The sequence below is a fragment of the Pollachius pollachius genome (assembly GCF_949987615.1).
Source record: "Pollachius pollachius genome assembly, chromosome: 12".
In the NCBI taxonomy this organism is placed as follows: domain Eukaryota; kingdom Metazoa; phylum Chordata; class Actinopteri; order Gadiformes; family Gadidae; genus Pollachius; species Pollachius pollachius.
In genome coordinates, this window is record NC_136945.1 from 1,310,644 (window position 1) to 1,323,140 (window position 12,497).

Consider the following 12,497-nt stretch of genomic DNA (forward strand, 5'->3'; position numbering starts at 1 on the left):
TGTCCTCTTCAGAGAGGAGAGGTGTGGAGGTGACCGGCACTGGGGGAGATAACCTCCGCGGAACCCAACCCAAGAGTTCATAGGACAGGAAGAGCGTGAAACTCAAGCCGTAAACAGCGAAGCACCTAGCTGCTAATGTCTGCTACTGCTGCGGAGTAGAGCAAGGTCTCAGGAGAACGAGTGGTGTGGTTCTGCTGAGACCTTGCTCCACTCCGCAGCAGAGAGCAAACAAAAGCCTCTAAACACAGTAACTGTTAAGGCCTACTCCAATGGATAGGGAGGCAGCAGGGAACAAGATGGAGTCGGTCAAATTAAAGTATTTATTACCAGGAAGTTGTGAACGTAAATTAACATTTAATAGTCTGGGCCCGGAATATAAGAAGCCCCCACTTCTTCAGACGCATTTCCAGGAAAATAAATAATCATATATTCGGGTCAGCACAGTACTTTTTATAGTCTCACTGAAGCAGATGTAACAGCAGCGCAATCACCTAACATAGGACACAAACAGGCAAGCTACATTATCATAAACCATGAAATGGGCCAAGATCCTAAAATATCAAAACATTTCTCCAACAACGCTTTGGTTGAGGCATTAAACATGCCGATTTGGATTAATAGTCCAAACCCTTGAGAATCCTCCTGAAACGCCATGGTGCCTGGCGACATGCAGAGAGGCTCACTGAGTTGAAACTAAAGATAGAAATAAAGAGTAAGCAGTACCTCTTCAGAACTGAATATTCCTTACTTACCCAGGAGAACCTCCTAGGTTTCGTACCCAACGGGCGAGGGTTTACGACCACGTGACCCTAGGGGGCTTTCCTGGGTTTGTCCCTTAGTCTACCTTTAAATGCTCTTCTGAAAAGGTGATTCTAGAGTCCAGTGTGTCCTCTTCCACCGCCCCCCCTCGGCCCTCCTCCCCATCATCTCAACGCAGCTGCTAGCTCACCGCTTGATGTTCCCGAACATCTGCGCGTGACCCAGGAACTTCCCGAAGTCGATGTGGAACATGTGGCCGCTGGTCTTCAGCATGATGTTGTCGTTGTGGCGGTCGCATATCCCCAGGATGTAGGTCGCAACGCAGCAGCCCGCACACGAGTAGATGAAGTTCTCCACCGCCTGGAGGAGACCGCAGAGTAAAGACTCACCGTGTGACGGCTTCACAGCCTGGATGTTCCTGCACATTTACATTTTGGTGCTCAGCTATGAGGAGCGGGGGATCGAACTAGCAACCTTCCTGTCACCAGTCAACCGCTCTACATCCGGAGTTACCGTCGCCTGTCTCCCCCTTTGTCCCAGAGCCACACCCCCTTACCTTCTCATACTGGTCGTCGGTGGGGTTGTGCTTCTGCAGCCAGTCCGCCAGCGGGCGGTCCTTGAAGGAGCCCGTGACCCCGTGCTCTACCTGGATCTTCCTCAGGGTCTCCGCCTGAGGGATCATCTCCACCATGCCTGGAGGACACAGGGCGGGCTTCAGCACCCTGGGGCTACGTCACCTAGTATGATGCATACTGGTATGGGTCATGTATGGTGTTCATTGATCCTAATGGTTTCATATTGATCCTAATGGTGTTCATTGATCCTAATGGTTTCATATTGATCCTAATGGTGTTCATTGATCCTGATGGTTTCATATTGATCCTAATGGTGTTCATTGATCCTAATGGTTTCATATTGATCCTAATGGTGTTCATTGATCCTATTGGTTTTGTATTGATCCTAATGGTGTTCATTGATCCTGATGGTTTCATATTGATCCTAATGGTGTTCATTGATCCTATTGGTTTTGTATTGATCCTAATGGTGTTCATTGATCCTAATGGTTTCATATTGATCCTAATGGTGTTCATTGATCCTGATGGTTTCATATTGATCCTAATGGTGTTCATTGATCCTAATGGTTTTGTATTGATCCTAATGGTGTTCATTGATCCTAATGGTTTCATATTGATCCTAATGGTGTTCATTGATCCTATTGGTTTTGTATTGATCCTAATGGTGTTCATTGATCCTGATGGTTTCATATTGATCCTAATGGTGTTCATTGATCCTATTGGTTTTGTATTGATCCTAATGGTGTTCATTGATCCTGATGGTTTCATATTGATCCTAATGGTGTTCATTGATCCTGTAATGTAATGTAACTTTATTTGAACAGGGACAATGTACAAAAGAAACATTAACCTTGTTTAGAACAAGGAGAGATGCATTGTACCAGGTTTTAGCAAACTGCTTTTTTCCACCTGTAGTCCCTGGGCAGGTAAGAACAATAAATACGACAAAACTAAACAAGATACAATAATATAAATACATAGGATAAAAAAGTTTACGAAAAGCACTACATTACATATTTTATAAAAAATATACCCCTATCCTACTAGCACTACAAAACTCTATAAGAGTGTGCAGGTCTGTTGCGTGACCAGCCAAACCTTTGACAGACGGGTGAAAGCTTGAAAATCATTACTGGATATTAGATCTGTTGGGAGACTGTTCCATTGTTTTATTCCTACAAAAGAGAAGGACGACTTTCCAAATGTGCTTTTGCATTGTGGGATTCTGCATTCTCCCCTAATTGTTGACCTGGTTGCTCGTGCTGAGAATTCTGAGCCCAGTGTCACAAAGTTCCTTAAGGGAGGAGGTGCAGCATTGTGTATGACTTAAAAATTAAGCGCACATTAGCATACACAGTGCGACTTTCTGAATTGGAGGAGGAGATTGTGTTTATCCAGGATCCTAATGGTGTTCATTGATCCTAATGGTTTTGTATTGATCCTAATGGTTTTCATTGATCCTAATGCTTTTGTATTGATCCTAATGGTGTTCATTGATCCTAATGGTTTTGTATTGATCCTAATGGTGTTCATTGATCCTAATGGTTTCATATTGATCCTAATGGTGTTCATTGATCCTAATGGTTTTGTATTGATCCTAATGGTGTTCATTGATCCTAATGGTTTTGTATTGATCCTAATGGTGTTCATTGATCCTAATGGTTTTGTATAGACTGCTCAGCGGTGGTCACCTCTCCCCCGGCCGGTGGCGAAGCATCTGAAGATCACCATCCTCATGTCCAGCCCCTCCTGGATCCAGATCCGGTTCATGATGCGAATGACCTGCAGGGTCAGCATGTCCTGCCGTAAGTCGTCCCCCGACTGGGTCACGCACACACACACACGACTGTGTTCAGTATATTTATACATAGAAAGCTTTGCCATAAATCCATTGCCACAATCAAAATGAAAGGTAACTTCTGGTCAATGGTGTGTTCACTAAATTGTACTCAGTCTAACTGGTGTCGACCAGCGAACAGACCTTGAATATGACGTTGATGTTGTCTCCGTGGGGGTCTACGTTCTGGAAGGACAGCTTCAGGGGAACAGCGTTGGAGTTGAAGAAGGAGCAGGACTGGGAACAGAAGAGAGACTGAATGGAGGGAGGAAAACGCAGACAGGAGGAAGGAGCATCTAGCGGGCTGCCCCTGAGGACAGGGGGAAGAAACCCCCGTGACCTACAATCAGTACATTTGTCAAAAGAAGGAGAAATGACATATCTCCGTCGGTACAGTAAGGATGTTCATAGAAACAAGTGTGTCAAACACTCAACACACTAAGCTGTTGTGCGCAGCCAATAGAAAACTACCGCTCTCGATTGTGTTTTCGTTAGATTCTGTTTATTTCACGAAAAACATCCTGTTTCTAAACTTTTTAAATGACCAACATTTCTATAGAGCCACTTTTCAACTGAAAGGGGATTTTGTGGGACTTATCCTTTAACGCAGCGTTTCCCAACCTTTTTTGGGCTGTCTCTGGGGTCGCCAGAAAATCAACAATTTCTGGCGACCCCAGAGACATTTTTTTTTCTAGAATTAGTTTTTGAACATGTTTGTTATACTGTGAACAAATACAGAGTAGCCAGGATAATTGCACAAATTGACATTTTTCCAAAGATGTCCGTTTCATATGCAAGGACGCACATTTTCTGCTGGTAACACAGAAAGTCGCAAAAATCTTTTTTTTTTAACATCCATGGAAAACGCCAACAGTTCGTTTCTCAGCTTGAAAAACCGCTCCAACACGTTACCTCTCGACAACCACCGTGCCTCTGTGTGAAATATTAAGTTTTCATATTCAGAGCCCCTGTCGGCGCACAGTGTTGCAAACTAGAGATGGATTTATTGATTTGTTTCCGCGAACCAGTTCGCGTCATTCAGTTCGCCAAGAGGAGTCGTTCGCGAATCGTTCATTCGTTCGTTCAGTCGAGTTTCCGGTAGCGGTAAATCGTATCATACACGGTTCTCTGAGTCAGACAGACTCAGCCCCTCGTTCGTTAGTTCGTTCGTTCGTTCAGTCGAGTTTCCTGTTCAGTCGAGTTTCCGGTAGAATCATGGAATGAACGGCTCAGACTCAGCGCTTCCCTCGTTCTCATTCTCATACGTCAACATTACAACTTTAACCAAACGCAGCGGGATGGGGGGTGTAGTTGATTATTGGATGTTTGACATATCAGCAAAATAATAGACTTGATTTAGCAATGATGGTGGGTGTCCCGGGTGTTTTAGGCTCCCATAAACAGAACCCTGTGCAGCCAAAGACTAAATCTAGCTGCCAAAATTAACACTGCCTTCAAAACGAGAGCTGGTTAATTGTGAAAAATGCATTAAACTGTCATCAGACAACGCAGTTATACGCTATTGTAATGACCTCGCCGCTGATAAACCAGGTCACTGAAAACCCGTAACCAACGGCAAAAAGCCACACTAACAACAACCGGTTACCCGGGCAACCCCCCAACCCGGTCCCTTCAACGTGCAAGCCCCCACCCTCCTGTTCTCCCAAGGCCCTCCCCCTGCTGACCTGATGATTCGCCCCCAACACTGATTGACAAGAAGAACATCCAATGCATGCACAGAGAACAACTGGCATAACGGACAACGAAATACAATGCAACACATAACACACAAACTCTTTAAATGTCCCAGGGTCGCTACACTATAGACTGTAGAGTTTCTGGTATAAAGGCTGGGACGAATTTCAAATGATAAATATGTACACTTTATGTTGAAAGTATACTGTCGCGATTTCCATTGAAACGAATTGAGCGGTGAGTAGTCTTCACAACGAGAGCTGGTAGGTTGTGAAAAATGTGGTATAAAGGCTGGGACGAATTTCGAATTATAAATATGTACAATGCATCCTTTAAATACGTCCATGCAACAGATGGCCAATGTGAATAATAGATAGCTCGCTCACTAAGCCCATTTGTTTTCTCCCCATTAAACCTGTTGATTTCTGTCTCTCATTGACTAAAATTCAACGAGAGCGTCCTAGACTCAGTCCTAGAACAGCATACGATTGGCTGGCTCTCGTGAGTCGTGACGTCTCTCAGTCGGTCCCTCCTCACCACTCACACAGTGAGTGAACGAACTGTCAGCGATTCAGCGACTAGTGGGTCTGGGAGGAGTCGACTCTGAGAACGAACGAGGCGAATGAGGCGAACGAGACAGACGAGACAGACGAACCAGTTCAGTTCGTTCGTCTTAACGATTCGTTCATTCGAACTGATTCGTTCGCGAACGAGTCAACACTATTGCAAACAGACATGCGCGCAGAGGATGTGGCTTGATGTAATTCACCATGGTTACGACCTGTTGCAGTATGTCTGCGATGGGCGCATTTTAGATCTTTTTTGAGCTTCTTCCTCCCCGCACATTGTTTTCACCATTTCAATGGCAGCTGGCAATATTAAAGTCTAAGCAATGATATGCGGCTTCATATTCCTAGCAATGAGATAGCTCACCTCAAGAGATGCTTTCAGGGCCCGTTCACTAGCAGTCACAGCCTTTTTGAAATACACTCGCTGCTTATTCAGCTCGGCAAATCTATTTTCGAAAAAAAGCTCTTGGTTTTGCAGACATGCTCTTTGTGTGTTGTCTCAAAGTGTCTTTTGAGTTTGTTCGGCTTCATACTCTCGGCAGACAGGACCTTACTACACAGCAAGCATTCGGCTTCGCCTCGTTGCCTTCCATCACACTCGTAAATCCATAGTGAATGAAACTTTGGTCGTATGTTCTCTGTCTCTTTGGTGTCTGTGCCACAGTTCCTCTTGGAATTGTCTTTGGAGGGACAGGGCCAGGCAGGCGAATAAATCTTTCCATTTTGTTTTAGACTCTCTGACTGCAAGTTTGTGTTTACATTTTACAGGTTAGAGCGGAAACTCAAGTAATGTAGCTGTGCAGTCACGTGATCCCGGCATTCAAAGATGCGCCAGCTCAGATATTTGCTGCATTTTATTTGAACTAGATTTATATTCAAGAAAATGAAAGTATAGAAGACAGTTATGTACGATTATTTGTAGGGTTTTATTAAAAAACATTTATATATATAATTATTTTTTTTATTTTTTTTAAATCAATACTTTTTTTTTTAAATCAATTAGTAGACATTTAAGGGGACCCCACATGGGGTCGGGACCCCAAGGTTGAAAAACCCTGCTTTAATGCGTTGGAATTTTGCAGCAAATTGGTTTATCCTCCCCACATTAAATCTAGGGTATGCCTGATAGGTATTAAAACTATTAGTATTATGAAGTATTTTCTAGAAGACATTCCTTGTCATCATTTTTAACATTCTCGACAGCAAACATCCCAACAGCAATCAATCAATCAAATGCATGGTTGGATGCATCTAATAGCTTCCTCTGACCGGTTCCTCCAAAGTGCCTAACCTCGCTTCAAAGAGCTAGGAACCCTGGTCTGGTCTCTCTCAGTGCCCGGTCTCTGTGGGGTCTGGTCTCTCTCAGTGCCCGGTCTCTGTGAGGTCTGGTCTCTCTTAGTGCCCGGTCTCTGTGGGGTCTGGTCTCTCTCAGTGCCCGGTCTCTGTGGGGTCTGGTCTCTCTCAGTGCCCGGTCTCTGTGGGGTCTGGTCTCTCTCAGTGCCCGGTCTCTGTGGGGTCTGGTCTCTCTCAGTGCCCGGTCTCTGTGGGGTCTGGTCTCTCTTAGTGCCCGGTCTCTGTGGGGTCTGGTCTCTCTTAGTGCCTGGTCTCTGTGGGGTCTGGTCTCTCTTAGTGCCCGGTCTCTGTGGGGTCTGGTCTCTCTTAGTGCCTGGTCTCTGTGGGGTCTGGTCTCTCTTAGTGCCCGGTCTCTCTTAGTGCCCGGTCTCTCTCAGTGCCCGGTGTCGCTCAGTATCTGGCCCCTGTGGGGTCTCGTCTCTCAGTACCTGGCCCCTGTGGGGTCTCGTCTCTCAGTACCTGGCCCCTGTGGTGTCTCGTCTCTCAGTACCTGGCCCCTGTGGGGTCTCGTCTCTCAGTATCTGGCCCCTGTGGGGTCTCGTCTCTCAGTACCTGGCCCCTGTGGGGTCTCGTCTCTCAGTACCTGGACCCTGTGGGGTCTCGTCTCTCAGTACCTGGACCCTGTGGGGTCTCGTCTCTCAGTACCTGGACGTTGATGGCCTTCACCAGCAGGGCAGGGTTGAGGGGCATCCGACAGCTGCTGTTGACGGAGAAGAAGTGCTTCATCTCGTCCAGACCCTCCCTCAGGACCGTCTACACACACACACACACACACACACACACACAGGATCAAGATGAGGATCGAGAGTTTCCAGGAAAAGTATATATCGATTCCATAAAATCAAAGGTTTCCTGCTAAATGCTTTCGGATCAGAAAAGGAATACAAAGTTTGAAGCAAGTGAAACAACACAGCAGGAAGTAGTTAATACAAATAAAAAGTTAAGCCGCTGAGTACCTTTGAGAAAACAACAATGCAAAAATGTGCTTCATAGTGGAAACGCTGAAATACCGAACCACCAACAAATATGTCTCAAAGAAAAACACTTATTCAGTTAAACGAAGAGTATTGGGAGATTTAAAATCGACTAGAGTTTTCAACCTCTAGTTGTAATTAAACCCATAGCAATAATGTGGGTCAGTCGATAATATAACAAATTTCTGAGCGCATAATATAATAACATTTTGCCTATAATTTTACAATGTATAAAATTCGTTCACCACAAATTACTCTTAAAAGCAGTGCCAACATTTAAATATTTTTTAACCATTCAGCGAACAAAAGGCAAGGCTGATTATCATTTACGCTTCTGACATGCAGAACGTCATCAACACGCCCACTGAAGTGGTGTGCGAAATACAGACTTTGTACTCCTCATTCACATATAAGGCAATTTAGATTTCCTACAGAAAAAATACTACCTCAGGTGTAGTATTATTCAGGAGATTTTCAGGGTACAAATGTCAGGATATGTTGTTCACACATACCGCCCATCTGGAGAATATCAGGACTTACACGTGTGTCTGAAAGCAGCTAGTGTGTGAGCATTTGATTACATTATAAAATTAGTGAATTTATGGTAACAGGGGTAATTGTTCAATGGAAAGTGTAGTATACTATGCATGCAAATCAATTATTAAATAGCTTTTACTGTTATTCAGGGCTGAACAGTGCATTGACATTTTAAAATGCAAGGCAACTACTATTGGTTAGTTGAAAATAATAATCATCATTGAGTTTAAACATCTCTTCCAGTGTCCTGGCCAAGTCAGGCGGCAGTAGCCTACAGTCAAACATAGCATACACACAAAACATAAGAAAAATAAAACAAGTAAAACAGTCCGCAGGGGGAGGGGGGGGGGTATCAATATCGCAAGACATTTGGGGAGGCTCAAGGAGGAGAGTAATATTACATTTGAGCAACAAAGTGTAGTCTTGCGGTGGATTCTATAGACATAATTTACCATACTGTGTTATTGACATGTTTTCGTTGTGTTATAGGGACACTTTCTCTTTAAGAATCACGTGACTTCTGTGTTGATATGCCGGTCGGTGCAATGCTTGAATTTAACGGTTTTTATATGACAAAATGACGACCCGCCGTTGCTTGTCGAGGTGAGAAATTGTCTCTTCCCTTATTTTATCGCAATTTCAACAATCGATAGACAGAACGTGTTACCTGGGAGAGTTTGTCGACGGCAGAGACGTTATGTTTAAAAACATAACGTCTTACCTGGGAGAGTGTGTCACTGCGGTGTGTGCGTGTGTGTTCTTACCTAGGCGCGTGTGTTGATGGCTTCCGTGCATGTGTCGCTGCCTTTTTCTTGACGTGCGGTGTGTGCGTGTGCCTGTGAGTGTGTGTGTGTGTGTGTGTGTGTGTGCGTTTCCATGTATGTTTGTGCGCATGTGTGTGTGCGTGTGGTGTGTGTATGCGTTGTGTATGTGCGTGCTTGCGGTGTATGTATGTGTTTGCGCAGGCTGTGTGTGTGTGTGTGTGAGCTGCAGGCTGCTTGGCACATGCGCACTGACCAACTTGAGTACCTGGTGCGACAGGCCTGCTATTATAGTAGTAAGATATACAAAAAAAATAGCAATTGTTCCAGAGATCATTCACATACACTCTCTCTCAAACAACCACCCACCACCCCACCTGTCTGTTGGAGGCCATGGCGTCCCTGACTCTCTGGGCCACCTTGGCAAGGACGGACACCATCCAGCACTGGCGCTCAAACTCCTCCCTCAGGCCACGGCCGGCACAGCACAGCAGGGCAGCCAGAAGGTGCTGGTACCGCCCGCTGAACTGACGGTCCTGCAGCGCGTCCTTCAGCAGCCTGGGGAGAGGAGGAGGAGGAGGAGGAGGAGGAGGAGGGGGTTAGAGAGGAGGAGGAGGAAGAGGCTCAGAGAGGAGGAGGAGGAGGCTTAGAGAGGAGGAGGAGGAGGGGATTAGAGAGGAGGAGGAGGAAGAGGCTCAGAGAGGAGGAGGAGGAGGAGGAGGCTTAGAGAGGAGGAGGAGGAGGCTCAGAGAGGAGGAGGAGGAAGAGGCTCAGAGAGGAGGAGGAGGAGGCTTAGAGAGGAGGAGGAGGGGGTTAGAGAGGAGGAGGAGGAGGAGGGGGTTAGAGAGGAGGAGGAAGAGGCTCAGAGAGGAGGAGGAGGAGGCTTAGAGAGGAGGAGGAGGGGGTTAGAGAGGAGGAGGAAGAGGCTCAGAGAGGAGGAGGAGGAGGCTTAGAGAGGAGGAGGAGGGGGTTAGAGAGGAGGAGGAGGAAGAGGCTCAGAGAGGAGGAGGAGGAGGCTTAGAGAGGAGGAGGAGGAGGCTCAGAGAGGAGGAGGAAGAGGAGGAGGAGGAGGAGGGGGGGTTAGAGAGGAGGAGGAAAAGGCTCAGAGAGGAGGAGGAGGAGGAGGAGGAGGAGGAGGGGCTTAGAGAAGAGGAGGAGGCTTAGAGAGGAGGAGGAGGAGGCTTAGAGAGGAGGAGGAGGAGGAGGAGGAGCGGGGGGTTAGAGAGGAGGAGGAAGAGGCTCAGAGAGGAGGAGGAGGAGAAGGAGGAGGAGGGGCTCAGAGAGGAGGAGGAGGAGGAGGAGGAGGAGGGGCTTAGAGAAGAGGAGGAGGCTTAGAGAGGAGGAGGAGGAGGGGGTTAGAGAGGAGGAGGAAGAGGCTCAGAGAGGAGGAGGAGGAGGAGGAGGAGGAGGAGGAGGAGGGGCTTAGAGAGGAGGAGGAGGAGGCTCAGAGAGGAGGAGGAGGAGGGGCTTAGAGAGGAGGAGGAGGAGGCTCAGAGAGGAGGAGGAGGGGCTTAGAGAAGAGGGGGAAGAGGCTCAGAGAGGAGGAGGAGGAGGGGCTTAGAGAGGAGGAGGAAGAGGCTCAGAGAGGAGGAGGAGGGGGGTTAGAGAGGAGGAGGAGGCTCAGAGAGGAGGAGGAGGGGCTTAGAGGAGGAGGAGGCTTAGAAAGGGGGAGAAGGAGGAAGAGAAGGGTGCTTAGAGAGGAGGAGGAGGAGAAGGAAGAGGAGGGTGCCTAGAGAGGAGGAGGAGAAGGAAGAGGAGGGTGCTTAGAGAGGAGGAGGAGAAGGAAGAGGAGGGTGCTTAGAGAGGAGGAGGAGGAGAAGGAAGAGGAGGGTGCTTAGAGAGGAGGAGGAGGAGAAGGAAGAGGAGGGTGCTTAGAGAGGAGGAGGAGGAGAAGGAAGAGGAGGGTGCTTAGAGAGGAGGAGGAGGAGAAGGAAGAGGAGGGTGCTTAGAGAGGAGGAGGAGGAGAAGGAAGAGGAGGGTGCTTAGAGAGGAGGAGGAGGAGAAGGAAGAGGAGGGTGCTTAGAGAAGAGGAGGAGGAGGCCTAGAGAAGAGGAGGAAGAGCAGCCAGCAGGGGGCTAAGAGAGGAGGAGGAGGCGGAGCAGCCAGCCACAGGCTCTGAGTGCTAGTGATGGTGCAGGCGGAGGAGCGATGAGCAGAAGATGCTTCCGGCTCGCCCCCATAGGAACACAAACCCCAATAATGGGGGGTGCGATCAGGGCTGAAGGCGGTTCTGATTGGCCTGTAGACTGGTGGGTCTCAAGACACACGATATTGCCGGCCTATTTAGATTCACTGGCGCAAATATCTTTTCAGACAGGTTTGATAATATTGCGGCCGACTCGTGTGGAGTGGGGGGGACTGATTGGCTGTTGTACGGTAGAAACAGCCAATGGGAAGAATCAAATGGCGCGTTGCTCCTGACGATGACTCGTTAGGAGGAGGAAACAGGGGGCCAGGGGTTTGATTTGTTTCATCATCTCGTGTTCTTTTCACATTACGTGTTTCAATTGTAATCGTCTGCGTTCTAAAAAGTTACAACTGATTCCCTTATAAAAGAGAAAACATTCTTTACCTCTAAGGAGTGTCACCTGTTTGTTTTTTTATTCATGAATGACCACTTTGTGATGAAGCTGGTGGAGTGGTATCGACCATAGAGGCATGAAAATCATCCTCATCAGAAAGGTGGTCCCGGCTGCTGTTCTGTCTGGATGGGAAGCAGCAGGACTGGACAGGAGGAGGAGGACCGTGTCTCTTACCAGAACAGGTAGTGGGCGATGCGGACGTCTCCGATGGCCCTCCGCAGCAGGAAGCGGACCAACGCGCTGTCCAGGTAGCACTCGTACTTCAGCGCCTTTGGGGGAGGATGAGAGAGCGTTCAGATCACAGTTCGTAACATTGGCCTGTAAAGACTCACTGGGCAGCAGAGAATATAACATGAAGCACAACACCAGGCCTTACAGAGCACTGCAATACAGTGAATAACTTGGAGCACAACACCAGGCCTTACAGAGCACTGCAATACAGTGAATAACTTGGAGCACAACACCTGGCCTTACAGAGCACAACAATACGCTGCCAAGAATTAATACTTCACAAAACAAGAGTTACGTATGTAACTACGGTTCTATGAATTCTGGATGACCGCCAGAGGCAGTGCTAGACACTGGATGTTATCCATCACGCATGCGCAGGTCGAGTATTTAATATCAACAAAGTCCTACTTGACCGGGGATGACGTCGGGCCGCCTATATAAGCCCCCGTCACTCCCAGATGTCCCTTCAGAATCTTCTCGCAAGATTCCGAGTGACAGAGAACTCTGGCGGTCATCCAGAATTCATAGAACCATAGTTACATACGTAACTCTCGTTCTACTTCATTCTTACTGACCGCCAGAGGCAGTGCTTAACACCGGATGACTAAAACCAACGTAGTCACG

At 47.4% G+C, this 12,497-nt stretch overlaps 1 protein-coding gene across 2 annotated transcripts in view; it reads right to left on the reverse strand.

The window, feature by feature from the left end:
- Positions 1–12,497, reverse strand: part of pik3c2b (phosphatidylinositol-4-phosphate 3-kinase, catalytic subunit type 2 beta) — a 61,807-nt gene that overhangs the window by 19,878 nt on the left and 29,432 nt on the right. For both annotated transcript variants that reach the window (XM_079747302.1, XM_079747301.1), the window contains exons 18-24: positions 11,817–11,911; positions 9,438–9,618; positions 7,434–7,541; positions 3,316–3,408; positions 3,026–3,155; positions 1,316–1,452; positions 950–1,119 (exon numbers count right to left, since the gene is read on the reverse strand). In XM_079747302.1, coding sequence (XP_079603428.1) covers positions 950–1,119; positions 1,316–1,452; positions 3,026–3,155; positions 3,316–3,408; positions 7,434–7,541; positions 9,438–9,618; positions 11,817–11,911 — 914 coding nt within the window. The remainder of the gene's footprint in view (positions 1–949; positions 1,120–1,315; positions 1,453–3,025; positions 3,156–3,315; positions 3,409–7,433; positions 7,542–9,437; positions 9,619–11,816; positions 11,912–12,497) is intronic.